Source organism: Daldinia vernicosa, assembly GCF_022497035.1.
Source record: "Daldinia vernicosa strain CBS 139.73 unplaced genomic scaffold F5Y00scaffold_114, whole genome shotgun sequence".
Lineage (NCBI taxonomy): Eukaryota > Fungi > Ascomycota > Sordariomycetes > Xylariales > Hypoxylaceae > Daldinia > Daldinia vernicosa.
In genome coordinates this window covers 995-17,453 of record NW_025954030.1, presented here as the reverse complement: position 1 = coordinate 17,453, position 16,459 = coordinate 995, and the positions used below count along the sequence as shown (strand labels likewise).

The 16,459-nt window shown below is 49.0% G+C and overlaps 7 protein-coding genes across 7 annotated transcripts; 3 read left to right on the top strand and 4 right to left on the bottom strand.

The window, feature by feature from the left end:
- The first annotated feature begins 297 nt into the window (after nt 1-297).
- Nucleotides 298-1,453, top strand: F5Y00DRAFT_250204 (Coq4-domain-containing protein). The gene has a single exon (XM_048009705.1). The coding sequence runs from the start codon at nt 473-475 to the stop codon at nt 1,409-1,411; it is 939 nt and encodes a 312-aa protein (XP_047859730.1). The 5' UTR covers nt 298-472; the 3' UTR covers nt 1,412-1,453.
- Nucleotides 1,454-2,340, bottom strand: F5Y00DRAFT_250203 (double-stranded DNA-binding domain-containing protein). Its single transcript, XM_048009704.1, has 3 exons — nt 2,238-2,340; nt 2,063-2,166; nt 1,454-1,978 (listed from the first exon to the last, which is right to left on the bottom strand). Exons 1-3 carry the CDS (start codon nt 2,259-2,261, stop codon nt 1,699-1,701), a joined length of 408 nt encoding a protein of 135 aa, XP_047859729.1. The 5' UTR covers nt 2,262-2,340; the 3' UTR covers nt 1,454-1,698.
- A 193-nt stretch (nt 2,341-2,533) lies between these two features.
- Nucleotides 2,534-3,925, bottom strand: F5Y00DRAFT_250201 (uncharacterized protein). Its single transcript, XM_048009703.1, has one exon. The coding sequence runs from the start codon at nt 3,694-3,696 to the stop codon at nt 2,629-2,631; it is 1,068 nt and encodes a 355-aa protein (XP_047859728.1). The 5' UTR covers nt 3,697-3,925; the 3' UTR covers nt 2,534-2,628.
- Nucleotides 3,926-4,799: 874 nt separating this feature from the next.
- On the top strand, nt 4,800-9,411 carry F5Y00DRAFT_267978 (uncharacterized protein). Its single transcript, XM_048012167.1, has one exon. It carries the CDS (start codon nt 4,877-4,879, stop codon nt 9,284-9,286), a length of 4,410 nt encoding a protein of 1,469 aa, XP_047859727.1. The 5' UTR covers nt 4,800-4,876; the 3' UTR covers nt 9,287-9,411.
- Nucleotides 9,412-10,115: 704 nt separating this feature from the next.
- On the bottom strand, nt 10,116-12,552 carry F5Y00DRAFT_250199 (uncharacterized protein). Its single transcript, XM_048009702.1, has 5 exons — nt 12,159-12,552; nt 12,050-12,102; nt 11,881-11,999; nt 10,652-11,819; nt 10,116-10,586 (listed from the first exon to the last, which is right to left on the bottom strand). Exons 1-5 carry the CDS (start codon nt 12,247-12,249, stop codon nt 10,539-10,541), a joined length of 1,479 nt encoding a protein of 492 aa, XP_047859726.1. The 5' UTR covers nt 12,250-12,552; the 3' UTR covers nt 10,116-10,538.
- Nucleotides 12,553-12,717: 165 nt separating this feature from the next.
- Nucleotides 12,718-14,111, top strand: F5Y00DRAFT_20641 (SURF1-domain-containing protein). The gene is made up of 3 exons (XM_048005442.1): nt 12,718-13,713; nt 13,808-13,913; nt 13,977-14,111. The coding sequence occupies exons 1-3, from the start codon at nt 12,891-12,893 to the stop codon at nt 14,077-14,079; spliced, it is 1,032 nt and encodes a 343-aa protein (XP_047859725.1). The 5' UTR covers nt 12,718-12,890; the 3' UTR covers nt 14,080-14,111.
- Nucleotides 14,112-14,142: 31 nt separating this feature from the next.
- F5Y00DRAFT_267213 (centromere kinetochore component CENP-T-domain-containing protein) lies at nt 14,143-15,743 on the bottom strand (the record flags this gene model as incomplete). The annotated part of the gene is made up of 3 exons (XM_048012051.1): nt 14,143-14,308; nt 14,357-14,968; nt 15,022-15,743. 3 exons carry the CDS (start codon nt 15,741-15,743, stop codon nt 14,143-14,145), a joined length of 1,500 nt encoding a protein of 499 aa, XP_047859724.1.
- Nucleotides 15,744-16,459: the final 716 nt, after the last annotated feature.

Below are 16,459 nucleotides of genomic sequence, written 5' to 3'. Positions count from 1 at the left end.
AATAAATATTTTTAATTATTTAAATAATTTAATTAAAATTTAAAATTATATATATATTTAAAATATAAAATTTTAATATATAAATAAAAATATAAGAAATTATAAGTGGTTAAACTATTTTTAAATTATATAGGGCTAACTAATTTAACAATTTAAATATAAGTAATTAATTAAATTGTAGGTTTAAAAAAGGGGGGGGGGGGATGATTTAAGTCGATGAATCGTAATAACGGGATACTATATAATCTCCGATATGCATATAACGGAACGACATCTCATTCATTCATTGGATCAAAAGCTCAGTGAGCTCATTCCAGCTACAGCCCGCAGCTCCGAAACATACGATACCTAATAAAGTGTGATCAACAATTAAGTATCAAGGAAATATCTCTTCCGGAATCGATGGAGTAAATTTGGAGAATTTCCTACTACTTAGAAATTTGAGAGTTCGAAAGACGCGGGTCCTAGCAAAATGAAAGCTCTCACTCCTTGTCTACGCTCTATATCGAGCCGGCATGGTCTTGCCCAAAATTATGTGCTACAGCAACTACCCGTAGCAGCAGCAGCAGCAGCATCATCATCATGCACTATCTATAGCAACAACAGTAGGAGACCTTTCTCGGTCCTCAACCGCCCACCACCCAACTACCCGGGCCACGTGCCGCTCACGGGCCTCGAGCGCGCCGCCCTAGCCGTCGGCTCCGGCATCGCGTCCTTCGTAAACCCGTACCGGGGAGACATGATCGCGGCTCTAGGCGAGGCCACCGCGTCGCCGTACTTCATCCAGCGGCTGCGGCGGGCCATGCTCGCATCGGCCACGGGGCGCCGGATCCTGCGGGACCGGCCCCGAATCACCTCGGCGTCGCTGAACCTGCCGTACCTGCGCTCGCTGGGGCCGAACACGGTGGGCGGGACGTACGTGGCGTGGCTGGACCGGGAGGGGGTGTCGCCGGACACGCGCAGCGGGGTGCGGTTCATCGACGAGGAGGAGTGCGCGTACGTGATGCAGCGGTACCGCGAGTCGCACGACTTCTACCACGCGCTGACGGGCCTGCCGATCGTGCGCGAGGGCGAGGTGGCGCTCAAGGCGTTCGAGTTCGCCAACACGCTGCTCCCGATGACGGGGCTGTCGCTGCTGGCCGTCGCGACGCTCAAGGCCGCGGAGCGCCGGCGGTTTTTTACCATCTACGCGCCGTGGGCGGTGCGCAACGGCCTGCGCTGCGACGAGGTGATCAACGTGTATTGGGAGGAGGAGATGGAGACGGATGTGGACGAGTTAAGGGCAAGGTTGGGGATCGAGAGACCGCCTGATTTGAGAGAGATACGGAAGAGGGAGCGCGCGGAGAAGAAGAGGTTGAGGGAGGAGGCGGCGGCTGCTGCTGCTGCTGCTGCGCAGGCTGTTGGGAGTTGAGATGGTTGCATTGCAGAGAGATGGGGTGTTTTAAATGTGTCATTAATAGATAATTTGATCTGTTACATTATTGGCTGTACTTGGACCGCATAGAGCGAGAACGAGCACTCTCCTATGTATATTCCCCAGAAACGCCTTGCCATGCCGTGCTATCCCGTCGCATCGTGCGCTGTCTTCTTTGTTTCTTTTCTGTACCTCTTCCCGACCTACCCACATCATAGATCGACCCCTCGGCACAATCCAGCCCGCCTTAAGAAACGATATAAAAAGATACCCTAGGTACAGCATCACAGGTCCAGCAGATCGTCGTCCTCGTCGTCCCAGTTCTTGCGCCTGTTCACCACGATCTTCTCCTCTTCCTTGTTGTCCGCGACCGCGTTCAGCAGCTCTTTGAGCTGGGCCTCGGTGACTTTCTGGCGCAGCTGGCCGGTGCGCGCGAGCATGATGAGGCGGTTCTCGATGTCGGCGGCGCGCTCCTCCTTGACGAGTCGGATGCGGCCGAGGCGGTCGGCGGCTTCCGGGTGTAGGATTTGGTTGAGGATGGATTGGCGGGCTTCGGCTTCTTGTCTGTAAGAGGGAGGAGGGAGCTTGTTAGTTGGGTGCTAGGGTCTGGGGTCTGGTGAAATCCTGAATGGGGCAGGATGCGCTCACTGCTTCTGCTGCTCTGCTTGGTTTCCTTGGCTGGGCCCCGCGCTGCCTGCGCCGCCGCCGCCGCCGCCTTGCGCCTTGAGCTGCTCGAGGCGCGCTTTGCGGATCTACATACAAGTTGGAGCTTGTTAGCTTGGGTATGGGAAGTAGTAATTCAAGAACATGTATTTCGGCATACCTGTTCTAATTCTGCGTCGGCCATGTTGGTTGTGTTAAAGTGGGAGTTGCGTTGGGCAAGAAAATCGGTATAATGATGGTGGGGTTATGTAAGTCGATGCAAGTCGATGCAAGTCCATGTTAGGCGGCAGCTGGGATGTATTCTTACATATTGTGGTGTTATGGATAAGTTCATAAAAGGACGGCCCCACGTATTGCGTAAATGATAGTAAGTGTTTAACCTAGTGCGTTCTTGTCGCGTGTGTACCCCACATGTATATTAGGCTGGATCCTCCCTCCTAGTAACTTAGGTAGACAGTGAACTTAGACAATACAACCTTCTTATATACCACATATTGTGATAGTTCTATTGATATCCGACAACATTGGAACTGACAGTCTCCCCTAATCCCCTAAGCTCTACATAAGTTCAACCGGTAAATAATTTCCGAGTTCACGTCAGATGCGAACTTGACGTCGTCCTTGTCTGATAAACGACATTCCAAACAACATAATACTACTCCAGCATATATAGATCCCATCATGGCAGGCAACGATTCTCGCGCACTTTGAAGAAACAGATCTTTGATCCCTTCTAGGGTATTGGTGTTTGCTTTCCTCAACCTCTTATAAAGGGGCTTCCAATAGGCAATTTCAAGGAGCAGTACGCCTAAACTGTACAAGTCCATGGCTTTGCTAAACCCATTGCAGATATCTGGGTGGTAATAGTAGTCCATTTGCCCCCCGCCGTTCGGCCGATTATTAATAGATTCCATACCTACTTGGCGGGTTGATTCGAATCCGGAAACAATAGGTGTCTTGAGAGCCGCCAAGTCTTCCAAGTCTTCTCCGGAACAGAGTATGTTATCGCTTCGAAAGGCTCTATGTATCCAGCCTGCTGCATGAAGGCCAGCAAGGCTTGCTGCAAAATATCGAGCAAGGCGAAATTTTTCCTCTAATGGGGGCTCCTGGTCCTCTCGCTTTCCGATCAGATATATGAGAGTCCTTGGAGGTAGAATTATCGATGCGGTGCAGACCAGTCCTAAATGACGACTGTCATGCCTCTGCCGAATTATCCCGATACAGTCCACCAGATTCAGCTGCCGGGAAAAGGGCATCGCCAGCTTAGCACTAAGTAGCTCGGTGCTTTGCCGGAACAACATTGCCTGTCTGTCGTCTAAGTTATCTTTGGCTACCCTCCATTCAATCCACACCTGCTTTGTCTGCTTGTAAGTTGCGACGACTCGAGCTCCTAGGACTTCTTGTAGCTCCATCATCTCATTTTTATAGACAAAGTCAGTGTTATCCAAATAGCTGGCTGCATTCGTTTGGGTGGATAGTTCCATAGCTTTCACAACCGCAGCTCGCGCAATATTCGAGCCCTCCCATCCCGGCAGGCTTTCGATTCTCTGAAGTAAGGATGGTTCGGTCAACGGTGCCAAGGCTGCTGCACGAAACATGGTCTCCAGCATGGAGACCATGCTGGCGGGGACCTTCGTCAGCCGGTCGAGGTGGTCGTTGTAGTCTTTGAGATTGTCGACTAACTCCTCAAACTTTGCCTTATTTCTCACAATAAACTCAAATTTCCGCTTCACTCTCCTTTCAGTCTTATATCCCTTAATCTTTCTCTTTAGTCCATTACCAACTCGGTTCTCGCTTGGCAAGCCGTCATGCTGAATTGAAAGCGACACCTCGTCTAGCGACACCTCATCTGTTCCATGTTGACGGCATAATTCCTCGGCTTCCTGATGAACCTTTTTCAAACGGTTGAGTATCAGGACGATCTGTTTTTGAGTATCCTCATTCAAGAATGAGAAAACGGAATCCGCTCCCTCCGGGGCATGAATATTGTGGCAAGTGCCCCACGCATCAAATCGCTTGCTCTCAAGAAGATACCGCAAGGACAGATCAACAAATCCTTGATCGCCATCTGAGAAAAGATCTTCGAACAACATAAAACTATCCACGGCGCCTTTAAAAGCTGTTGCGAAGGCGGCAAATCCAACAACGGCTGCCGCGATTTCGAGCCCGGACATGACTGAAAGAATTATGGCAGTAGCAAAATAGTTTGAAACTTGAAAAATAAAGGTTAACTATTCTCCGAAGCTGTCGAATATGGAGCTATGAATCAGGTAGGTTCTATATTCTAGCGGGTGTAGTGCTACCATTTTATGGTCTTTGCCGACAGGTTCAGCTACAAGTCTAGGCCTTCCGATAATAGCACCGTAACCATACACTTTTGGAGGTGGATGACGACGTTTACTAAACTGCCTAGGTAGGTACATGTGTAGGATTAGGCCGACATACATGGCTCAATCCTTTTTCTAATCAGCTACTAATACGTAGCTATATGAATACGCAACCATATAGATACGCATGAAAAGCATCGCCCAAATGCTGTGTAAGGATACTGCTAACGTGGTTGATTGGACCTAATCCTATATTAATCGGACGCGGAAGAGTACGGCATCAACCAATCGACACGGGGCACGGCTGTGGCGTGTAAGCAGCCTTTGTACTTTCACCTACGAAGCGATAACTTATTGAAAAGTCTACAATGTTTCTTCCCAAAGTCGAATCTTATTTTCGTTCTGAAGTGAGACATAGGACGCAAAGTGTGTGTAACAATACCTCATCAACAATACTTTATCGTTGCCAATTATGCAAAGACGTCGCCGAGGGCTAGCCGGCGAGGTCCAGGCAAGTTCAGATGTCCCTTCGACCTTACCCACGACGACCCCAGATGCCAGAGAGCAAGAAATATATACTAGGTTTCCTAATTTATTTTCGACGGCAAAAGAGTTCAATGTGCCAATATATCCCATGTGGGGGGATGTAGGAGTCCCAGAGCCACTACATAATCCAGACATACCTGGTCGGCGAAGCTATGCTACGGGAGCAGGCTTTTCTGCCCGAGTAATCAGACATCAGATGGTAAAAGGTGTCGGCAATGCCAAGGCTGGCCAGCTGGTCGCTCTCAAGAATTTCCGTATTAATAGCAACGATAATTCCACGCTGCCAACAGTTTACGAAGCCGTAATACGAGAAATCAAAGCTCTAAAGCATCCATTACTTAACGATCATGAGAATATCTGCGATCTATTTTGTATTGCTTGGATACCCGGAGAATTTCCAATAAATCTCATTTTGGAACTTGGAAGCTATGGGACGCTCGAAGATGTACTTGGGGGACTTACGATGGGACCTTCTTGGTTGCAGAAGATGAACATGACAATCGACATTAGCCTAGGTCTTCGCGCGATTCATGATGCAGGAATAATTCACGGCGATATCAAGCCTGCAAATATCATCATTCAAAAACACGAGAATAGGCAGATAGTCGCTAAGTTCATTGATTTCGGTGGTGCTGCAAGTTCCGATACTTCCCGGCCTGGCATGCGAACTGAGATCTGGAGTGCTCCGGAGGTAATCATGGGCGGCAGGAATATTGACTGGAAGAGTGCAGATGTTTACTCTTACGGACTAGTCATTGCTAGTATATGGGCAAGAAGGTTACTGCATCAGACTGTAGGGTCGCAAACCTCTTGCTTTCTCGAACGATACCTTCCGCCAGCCCTAAGCGAATCCCAACGCAGTCAACGAATGCTTATTATGAAAACAGACCCCGATCCAGAAGCCAGCGGGGCGGGTGACTCAATTGGCATGGGTGTTTTGAGTCAGAGCCTGATAAAAGATGAACATTTCATCAACGATCTGCTATGCATGACACTCCTAGTCATCCCTGATAAGAGAAAGTCCATGTCTATAATCACATCAACACATATGCCTAAGCTATGCAAAAAAATAGGCAGAGACACAAACTTGGGATCACCACCAAAGGAGTCGGTAACGACAGTCCTGACACCAACGGCTAAGGGAGAGCCCGAATACTTACCTGAGTTTGTTTTTGAATCGTTAGAAGAGATTCAGTTAGGGACCACCGACCCTCCATGGTATCGTGAATCTGGCCGCGATCACCCACTCATAAAGCTTCTGGTGTGCATATGTGCTCCCAGGGCGGAGCCAGCAAAGAATGCGATGGCCAAAAATATGCATCTATTTACTGATTGGAAAAGTGACGTCACGAATCAGCCCTCAAAACTGCTCGAGATTACCTTGTCTACCCTAGCTGAGCTTGGACAAGGTCCTGATCTTGGTGATAGCCACAAATCTGCGTACACTCTTGCAGAGTTAGAGGTGAACTCAGATTCTTTCATGTCTGAGCACGATCGTTTAAATTACATATACGCATCTGTCCTAGGAGGCTCCACTAACTCTCTCGTGATGGCTCCTTTGCTAGGAGATTCTTACGACGCTCATTTACCAGAAGATAGCATCAAGCTCTTTTGCTTGGTTATAGGTACGCTTTTTAAGCATCAACAGTCCGCAACACTACTTCGTGAGTCAAGGCCCGACTTGCACGAGAGTACAAGACGCATCTTACAAGCACACATACCATTATCACTTAAAGTAGATAGAGAATCCGTATCGCTATATCTCAAAGAAATTCAAACGGCACCACTGCTAGATAAACATGAGGCAGATTTGTTGACGTTGATTGCGTCGCAGAATATTGAGGAAGTCAAACAGTTCTTAGAACGCCAGGATTGCGATGCTACTATTACAGACATGTATGGTGTCGGTGCACTGTATTATCTTAGCTACCTTTCTGATGAAGAGGCAACTAGTCTTGCAAAAGCATGTCACGATAAAGGTGCCAGTTTGACTCAAGAGACTACCAAATTCCCTTATTATTTCAAAATCGATCCGGACGAGGAACTGGAGTCTACACCGCTACGAATAGCGATACGGAAAAGGATGCCTAGATATTCTGTACGCCTCCTTGAACTACACATTGAAACAAGCACGCCCGTACCAAACGATGGGCTTATACTCTTAGAGAGCGTTATGTACGACTCCCACAACATATTGCAAGTTATGCTAGAACGGTTATCCAACAACCCTCATATATTTCCACAGATAAGCAAGATGGGTTCTCTCAGTCACTTTGCCCTAAAATTTACTCGTGAATTAAGACTGGATCTGGATACCCCAATTTCGGGTGAGTACCTAGACATGCGCATAAATAACGGGCGAAATTTCCAATATAATCGCAGATCAGTTCTCCGTTTAATGCTAGACCTATCCAAGGAGCTACCAGAGTGGCCCGACCATATCTCACAACTGGTCATGGCAAGTGTAGTACGGCGAGACCACATCGCTTTGCAAGCCATCTTAGAGTGCTATAAAGACTCCGAACCTGCACCTTCATACGAAGAGCTTTCCACAAGGCTACTTCACCATTTCCTCGCGTCCATTTCATTGAGTCAGCATAGATGTTTCGATCAATTCCTCAAAGTCTTCCCTGAGTTAGCAAAATTAAAAACAACCGAGGGCCGTTCGATGCTTTTCCATACCATAAAAAATGATGATCCATATTTTACTAAAGAGATTTTACAGCTTGGAGCCTGCTATAACAACCACGGACCGCTCTCTCTAGATTCATATTTTACCAAGGGTGATGAGGGAGCGGAATATTGCCCTCCCCTTGATGCCGAGCAATTCAGATCTTGGAGTAGCGGCCTGGATTGTCCCTTATTTTTTGCTTTGCTCCTCGGTCGTATTGGATCAGCTACCCTTATCTACGACTCTCTGACTGACTGTCAACAACAACTGGTCCTTCCGGAGTTGGCTTCTGGTAACATTGTAGGTGCCTGGGTCGACAGACATAACCTAGGAATCTTGAATTCTATCGATTGGATGATTGAAAGGGGTAAATTAAGCTTCTTGGGGTTTTACGGGGCACCAACTTGGATGCCCCTAATTGCCCGTAGTCAATCAGGAGTTCCCGAGCATGTCGATTTGGATGTACAAATGGCAAGGAAATTATTTGAAGCCTTCCCAGATCGGCTGTCTTACGTTGACTACTCTGGGAAGATGGCTATACATTGGGTAGCGCGTCATGGGCATGTCGGGATGCTTGAGTTACTACTTGCCATGGGCGTAGGTATCAATACGGAGGCTAGGGATGATAATAGGACAGGTTTAACAGCATTGGATCTTGCGAAGAGTGCGCTATCGGACGGCCCAGACATAGAGATTAAGACGGCAGGAAAAGCCGTAATTTCTCGATGGAGGCGACGACTACAAGAAACGATCAGCCTCCTTGAGTCCCATGGCGCGGAACTTGGGAGATTCTCTACGGATGTAGACCTTGAAGATTCGAACTCTACTACTTCCCATGATGGAGTGGATCAATTCGATATGGATGAATACGATTTACAAGACCTTAATGGAGGCTACCCTTTAAGGCTCGGACTAGGCCACGCAAGCCCAACTATAGAAGAGCAGGAGAAGGCTAAGAATTGGATGAAAGTAAAAAGTATAGATGGTCAAGTTAAGAAATTAAGTAGGAGGTTAGTCAACGCGTGGCTTAAGGACAATTTAAATCAACCAGAGAGTGGGTTGTTCGAGAAACCGCCTGAGCAGTACAGCGACTTTCTTGAAAGAGCAGTCGCCTCCAGAAAGAAAGAATGGGCTATAAACTGCCAGGACCTTTTGCCGCCCGACCTTGGCCTTGACCCAAGAGTGAGAGAATGGCATGAATATGGGGCCATGATAACTAAGGCAATTAATGACTCGGTTGAGCTGATACCGCGCTTCCACCGGCTAATTGTTGAAATGGAGTCACCTTCGACAATTTCGGATCCCAACATCTGGGATCTGCTAGGACACCTGAACGAGACCCGTCGAGTTTGGAATCCGGAACCACAGAGCAGTCAAGTTTTGACCAAGCGAATCGATATAGTCTCTAAAATCCCTAGGAAGTTAGCCACCGAATACGCCTTCCAGGAAGCAGAGAAACAACTGTCAGACTTGCAGGTGCCTAAAGATCCGGGAGATGGCTTTGTATTGGTTGTATGGAGAATACTCGATTATAGGACAGACCTGACACCTAAAGAAGTGGGCATCATACAGAAGCATATTGGGAGTTGTTTGGTTTTTACCATCTCGCGGACTATGGTTGGTCAGCGCCCCGTCGTCGCAAAGCGCTTTATTCCTTTTACCTGACACCTGGACAACATTGCATGGCGCATTGGGTAAACGATGTTAGGTATTATCGAAGAGTGTGCTTTATGTTTGTTAAAGGATGAGGGTAATTGTAGAGAATAAACGAGGAAGAAGGTTGAAAGGCATTTAACCCTTTTATATTTATTTTTTTCATGAAATTATCTTTTTAAAGGAATATTACGCTTGAATTTTTTTAGTTATATAAAAAGCTAATAAAAAATTGGAGTTTAATATGAAATCAAGAAATCAAGTGATGATGCAACGGGAGGCCAGGCATTTATACTATTTTCAGCTCAACACTTGGACCCATAGGTCAGGCCTCTACACCATTCGCATTGGACCCTTGGGCCCTTGAGACATTAGGACTAAGGTGCTGGTGTTACGAACATGTATGGTGTTGGTGCACTACATCATCTTAGCTACCTCTTTACTGAAGAGGCAGCTAGTCTTGAAACAATATGCTGCGAGCAAGGTGATAGTTTAACTCCAAAAAACAATCTGGTTCGGTGGTATTTTCAATATCCGTTACGGCGGCAAACCTCAATCCACATCACCAGGAATAGCGAGAAGAAATATGCCTAGATACCTCCTATACATATTAAAACAGGCATACCCGTATCAGACGATTCTGAAAACGCTCGGAATTAACATGACCAATATTCTACCCCCAGAATGTTTTTAGCTTCATTTTATTACAGCCGTCTTTGGTGAAATTACCAAAGAGTGTACATCACCTCCTTTACCTAGCTTTTACAATGGGAGCTTAGTGTAAAATCGACATCCGTGCCTTAGACCAACAGCATTTCGCACGAAATCTAAAAAAGCATGGTCTGGATTTACTAAGATAACCAGGACGAGGTGTAGGTAATCGTATATCCGGCCCCTGACGTACATATAATAGAGCCGACGATTACCTATATACCCTTAAATTTTAATATTTCTTCCTACCGTCTATTATCCCGCCATCCCACGGGATCACACTTCGGCCCAGTGGCGGAACTAGAGGTGACGTGTAGAAAGCTCGGCAGAGATGAAGTGAGATAGACCAGGGAAGGGGAGTGCCGCCGCGGTATAAAAACGATTACTCGTTAACGGGCTTATACTTGAGAAGATATGTAGCAGTAAGCTATTAGTTATTGAAACTATCTTATATCTGAGCAGTGTAGTACATCGACATAACATCCTACAATTACAAGGGAAGTTATGGCAAGAGCTAGTACCACGAATCGACATCTCTCCTCGAAGTACAATTTCAGTCCACATCCTCGTCATCTTCATCTCTCCGCGGTTCGAAATTCAACTGTCGAGCATTAGCAACCAACCAACCAACCAAGCATATACTCTCCGAGTAAACTGTAAACTTACCGAATTCCCATTATACAACTGCGCATCCCTACGCCTGCTCTCATCACTATCAAACCCCCTGATCCGCGAGGCGGTCCTACCCGCAGCTAGATTCTGCAGCGGGACTTCCTCAGACGCCGCAGCCCCGCGACTGCTTAGAAGGCCGGCGAGTCCGCCTAGCATTCCAACCACGAATCCGTATCCAGAACCGAAGAAGCCTAGGATATACGCTAGGCTGCGCCAGACGAGGCTGTCGGAGGCGCGCGCGAACGCGGAGGAGTACTTGGCGTGGACTAGGACGAGAGTGGCAGAAGGGGCTAGGCCGAGGGATAGTAGCGACTCTGTTTCCTCGGCGGGCTGGACGGCCTTGTTGGGAAGCGGCGTCAGGACGATTCGGAAGGTGTACGGCGCGTCGCCGTCAGTCCGGTCTTCGTCAATCCACTTGCGCACTTCGTTACTAAGGGTAGCGTCGCTCTTGAAGCGCGATCGGATTGTCGAGCCGTCGAAAAGTCGAACTTGTAAGTTGCAGTGGTCTCCTCTCGAGGCGCTGGCTTGTCTTCGGGCAAGGGGAATAGGCGGGGTCTGGCTGCTAGAGGCTTCGGTATCGTTTGTCGCGTTTAGCAGTAGCCTTGCCTGTCTTTCCTTGGCCTCGCGCTCCCTGCGCTCCCGTTTGTCATCTTCGATGCGCTTTAGAATGCGTTTTCTGTCTTCAGCTGCTCGGATCTTTTGCTGCCTGACTTCTTCTGCGTAAGACCGATCAGGTGTGTTAGCGGTAGAGGATTGGCCCTCGTTACTCTCGCTAGCTCTGCGGCGCTCGTTTGCCTGAGCTTCTCGTTCTGCCTTGGCCTTGGCTTCCTTAGCTTTAGCTTCCTTAGCCTCCTTCGCTTTCCTCTCGGCTTCTAGGCGCTTCGCTTCTTGTGAACTCTGCCCCTCCCGAGAAGGTTCTGCTGGTGCAGGAGAGGGCCTGGCTGGGATTTCATAGTCATCATAAAGGTCGTCTAATACGTTACTTCTGGTGGATGCTGGGGCTTGAGCGGCCGGAGCTGGCTGACTTGACGCTTGCCTTGCAGGGGCAGCCGCTGTTTGTTGGGCTGGAGTTGCTGACGCAGTGCTGAGAATCGCCTCAATCCTGCGAACAAGATCCTCCTTCGCCGTGCCACCTTGAATATACTCTTTTAGGGTCCCGTTTCTGAGGTGTTTGTAAGTGGCAATACTCAAAAGACTAGTACGAGGGCTGGGACGAGACAGACTGAATGATGACTACTGTGGGCTTCTTCGGTATAGGAAATAGTGCTTCTAGAAATCCTGCCTCTTCAGACCCCGCCTGTAGTCGCAAGGCCACAGCTTGATTTTTGAGTGGTGATTTTAGCTGTACGAAGTCAGTTAATAAACCGTCAATGTACGCGCCCAGTTACTCACGGAATCATTTTCGAGAAGCTCGTTCTCCCAAAGCTGACTCTCGTCTCCACTGTCTAGACTTGTGTCAGTTTAACTAATACCGTGCACCATTTCGGCATAGGAAGCTTACCGGTGACAAATGCGAGCACCATCTTAGACTGTTGGATGGCGAGTGAGATGCCATCTTGCAGGCTGCCTTGGAAGAATACACTTTCCGACATCTTGACTATTGAAAGTTCGAGGTCGTAAAGAGAGAAGCGTGGCGAATGCTTTGGTGGATTGGTAGGCACAGCGGCCAAGCGTAGTACCAGGTGAGATTTGATATAACAGGTATGTAACTATTCAATATTCAATTAATAAATTGCGTGTTTAGTCTGAATGATTCATTCTTGGACCATCAATAAATCCGAATGGTCCCTTGTGCTGTTTATCTAAGTTGAAAATGTCTTGTGAATATATCTTGTGAATATAAAGGTTGAGTCGTCGTAAGGTTGTTAGTTATCAAGTGCCACATGTGAGTGGAAGCTGTGGAAGCTGTGGAAGCTTGTTCAACATGTCGCAAGTACTATGTATTGTACAAAGTACTTCGAGGGACATACGGAATACACTTTGCCTAAAACCACCTAGCTGCCTGCGGGTCCTTGCTCAAGCTTCGGGCTGCCGACTCCGCTGAGCTCAATTGATTGGATCAAATTGTAATCCGTACATGGAATTTCGTCAATGGCCAATGAGAGAGCTTCATCTTTTTTGAAGAAAACGAACGTCATCGTTGAAGGCATCGATAATGTAATGAAGCGAAAAGCGAAATAAATAATTAGCATTAGCCAGCATCGAAGATATAGATATACCAATCATTCCCGTAATGAAGTCTCAAGGGTGGTTAACACCCCAAATCCTCGCCCGGCGAGTCGAGAAAGCCCTCGAAGCCCAAGCCCGCGCCTCCAAACCCCAAAGCTACAGCACGCAAACCTCACCACGCAGCAGCATCCTCCGAACTTCCCGCGCCCCCAGTAGCCGCACACGACATCCCTTCCTCAGCCGACCCTTCACACACACCCCCCGGCCCCAGCACCAACCCGCCGAGAACCCAAACTTCACCTCCATCCTCGACAACCCGCCCGAGCTAGTGCGCACGGGACGCCGCCACGGGCCAGGCCTCATCGTCCTCGCCGTCATCCCCGTAACCGCGTTCCTGCTCGGGACGTGGCAGGTGCAGCGCCTGGGCTGGAAGACCGAGCTAATCGCCAAGTTCGAGGACCGCATCGTGCGCGAGCCGCTGCCGCTCCCGCCGCGCGTCGACCCGGACGCGATCCACGACTTCGATTTCCGCCGCGTCACGGCGACGGGGCGCTACCGCCACGACCGCGAGATGCTGGTCGGTCCGCGCATGCGCGACGGCGAGCAGGGGTACATGGTTGTGACGCCGCTGGAGCGCGGGGGCGACGAGGGCGCGACGGTGCTGGTGAACCGCGGCTGGATATCCAAGAAGTTCCGCGATCGGCGGAGCAGGCCCGAGTCTCTGTACGCCGGCGAGGTTACCGTAGAGGGTCTACTGCGGGAGCCGTGGAAGAAGAATATGTTTACGCCGGATAATAGGCCTGATATAAATGAGTTTTATTTCCCTGACGTGAAGCAGATGGCTGCTCTAACGGGAAGCCAGGCTGTGTGGATTGAGCAGACTATGGGTACGTTTGAACAATATCAACATTCATGAACGCAGTGGATGGATTCTCCTGGCTATTAAGAATGCTTCCTTAGCTAATGTTTTTATTCTTGCAGAGCCGGGTTTACTCCAGACTCTGGACATGGAATCTAAGGGTATTCCTATTGGCAGACCTGCTGAGGTCAACCTAAGGAATAACCACGCTCAGTACATCTTCACGTGGTATGATTCCTTCATTGTTCCGAACCCCCTCTTCTCGCGCTCGAACTAATAAACATACCCTAGGTATGGACTCGCGGTAGCGACGTCGATAATGTTCTACATGGTGGTGAAGAAGCCTCCCACTGATATCTCACGCCGAGTGAGACTGAACAAGGAATGGTCGTAGACCCTCGTTTCGAGCGAATGCACATTACATTTGTTTAACAGAACCCTGGATAGGGGGTGGGGCTCAAGTAACTTCCTCCTCCTCATCGACAGCCCCTTGTCGGACCTGTCGTTTTCGAGGAGCTTTCGTCGGCGCAGGGACTGACATTCGCATCTCTTGTAAGAGTTCCCTAGGTAGATACCGTTGTGCTAAGGAGAAGGGTGTAGTGGAGGTACTGGTCTGCCGTTGTCTACAAAGAAAGGTTAGTAAATTTGTACCACCAGGAATAAAGATATACCCTAGAATTGAGCGTAGAACAACGTACCTTCGCATGAGCATCATCATGTCGCTCTCATCGATTGTCTTGCGACCTGCGTGTCTTGCGTAGGCCGATAAATCGTCCCCCAGCTGCTCAAAATACCAGTCCGTCGCTTGCATAATGGCATCTACCGTATCTGAACTCAACTTTGCCTTGCTGACCCCTGCCGTCTTGGCGAGTGTTGTTGCCAGCCGCTTTACTACACCCACGGGGAGAGAAGGGTATTCAATACCATGTCGCGAGATTTTCTTGCCAGGTTTCCTTCTTCCGGCGCTTCTTTGCGCTCGATGATCAGCAACTTGGGAGATGATCGTGTCCTGTAACGCCTCAGTGTTATCAGTGTTATCAACATCATCGACATCGTCTAGTCCAGGTGGATCCATCAAGTCTCCTGGGCCATCGTCATCGTCATCGTAGTGGTCGAAGCCAGGTACGTCACTGGTCTCAACGTCCTCGGCCATCGTAGGGTCTCGAGTAGGGGATTCCACTGGGGCCATGACGAAGGTACTCTCGTTCCCGAGATCGGGAATCTCAATTGGACCAAAATCGTCCTGGCCTCCCATAGTCTGACGTCTTGTCTCCTCATCCATGCTAGAATATGTTAGCACTTTTCAACTCATACACATAGGTTACCATAGCAATACCGTTCGAATATAGCCTCTTCGTCTAAGCCAATCCCGCCGGTATCATCGTCTAACGCTGGCGGGGGAAAGAAACCCGAGTCGATACCAACGTCATTATCATCATCGTCCCCTATTTCCGGCCCGACAAAGTCACTCATCCTCACGCTGCCCAAGCTGCTCCTATCCAAGCGACCCAATGGTGCTTCAGTCCATGCTCGACGAGGCAGCTCGATCGACTGCATTGTGTAGTTCTCATCGTCCAGTATGCTAGACCGGGGAGGCTTCAACTCGCTATCGTCGTCATCGTCGCGATCTAAGGGTAACGAAAAACGGGGACGCTCAATAGGAAAGTCGTCGTCATCGTCACCCTCCTCGAGGAGAGTCTGCAACGTCGACTCATTGGCGCGAAGGGGGGGCGACGACGACGACGAAGAGACGACCGTTGACGTAGGTGCGAGAACCCGACTAAGGTTCCGCAGAAGATCTCGCGGCGTTTCGCGCTCGCGCTCGCGTGCAAGACTGCGCCGCCGTCCTACTCGTCCCGGTGTGAACAGAGCTGCACGTCGCTGGTCTATAGCACGGATGGCGGCGCGGGCATGGGGTGTGTTAGGGTTTCGGCGGCCCGAAGCGGATAGACGGAGGGAGGAGGGCTCGGCGCTGATGGCGCGGCGGTTCGGGGTGGTGAGTGCTCGGGGGGTGCTGAGAGCTGTGAGACGGTTTTTATTTGGAGTCGGGTCTGTCATTTTGAATATGCCGATGTCTTTCCTATACCCAAGCCGTATACCTTGTCGGATGCCAATGGTAATCCAGGCCAATTAGTCTCACATAAGAAATCTCGTGACTACTCCCCCAATACTTAGAAGTTGTCTAGTGAAATGACGTGTGCGTGGTTACTACTAGACGCGGTTATGAGCTTAGACGCGTCGTGGTTATTCACCAATACAATTGAATTGTAGCTGCTGTAAAGTTTAAAGAACAGGGTGGGCACGTGGGGTTCCTCGCACTGTATGAGCTACGTGGGGCTTTATGCGCTAGGTGGCGTTAGAGTTCAGAGGGGTTCTAGTGCTATTGGGTTATCCTTGTTGATTTTCATACTTCCCCTTGCCTACCCAAACTGCCCAAACTGCCCCAAACTGCCCTGACCTTGCCGCCAAAACTGTTCAAAGCAGCTTTTCTTAACAGCGCAGTCCCTGAGTCCCTGAGTCTAGCCGAACTAGAATCTTCCGAAACATCTTCGACTCATCTGCCTGGTGTAAGTTCTCAGATCTCACCAGTTCCTTGCTTCTTTGGTTCTCCTAACCCTTTCGGCAAATCCTATCAAGATGACGCCATGCTCTTGCGAATATCGATATCGGTGGAGTCATGGATGCTTACATGAGGTATGTATGTATTTTCTGACTGGTAAATGTGCAGCACGACAAGATACGACAAGATATAACGAGGTTAGAATAAACATTCC

Bases quoted from the DNA above. Each gene is read 5' to 3' on its own strand.
- F5Y00DRAFT_250201 (XM_048009703.1), bottom strand. From the start codon at position 3,696: ATGGTCTCCATGCTGGAGACCATGTTTCGTGCAGCAGCCTTGGCACCG.
- F5Y00DRAFT_250204 (XM_048009705.1), top strand. From the start codon at position 473: ATGAAAGCTCTCACTCCTTGTCTACGCTCTATATCGAGCCGGCATGGT.
- F5Y00DRAFT_250199 (XM_048009702.1), bottom strand. From the start codon at position 12,249: ATGTCGGAAAGTGTATTCTTCCAAGGCAGCCTGCAAGATGGCATCTCA. The intron at 12,103-12,158 runs GTAAGCTTCCTA...ACACAAGTCTAG, and splicing joins GGTGCTCGCATTTGTCACCG to ACAGTGGAGACGAGAGTCAG. The intron at 12,000-12,049 runs GTGAGTAACTGG...GACTTCGTACAG, and splicing joins AGCTTCTCGAAAATGATTCC to CTAAAATCACCACTCAAAAA.
- F5Y00DRAFT_20641 (XM_048005442.1), top strand. From the start codon at position 12,891: ATGAAGTCTCAAGGGTGGTTAACACCCCAAATCCTCGCCCGGCGAGTC. The intron at 13,714-13,807 runs GTACGTTTGAAC...TTATTCTTGCAG, and splicing joins GTGGATTGAGCAGACTATGG to AGCCGGGTTTACTCCAGACT. The intron at 13,914-13,976 runs GTATGATTCCTT...AACATACCCTAG, and splicing joins GCTCAGTACATCTTCACGTG to GTATGGACTCGCGGTAGCGA.
- F5Y00DRAFT_250203 (XM_048009704.1), bottom strand. From the start codon at position 2,261: ATGGCCGACGCAGAATTAGAACAG. The intron at 2,167-2,237 runs GTATGCCGAAAT...ACTTGTATGTAG, and splicing joins CCGACGCAGAATTAGAACAG to ATCCGCAAAGCGCGCCTCGA. The intron at 1,979-2,062 runs GTGAGCGCATCC...TCCCTCTTACAG, and splicing joins CAAGCAGAGCAGCAGAAGCA to ACAAGAAGCCGAAGCCCGCC.
- F5Y00DRAFT_267978 (XM_048012167.1), top strand. From the start codon at position 4,877: ATGCAAAGACGTCGCCGAGGGCTAGCCGGCGAGGTCCAGGCAAGTTCA.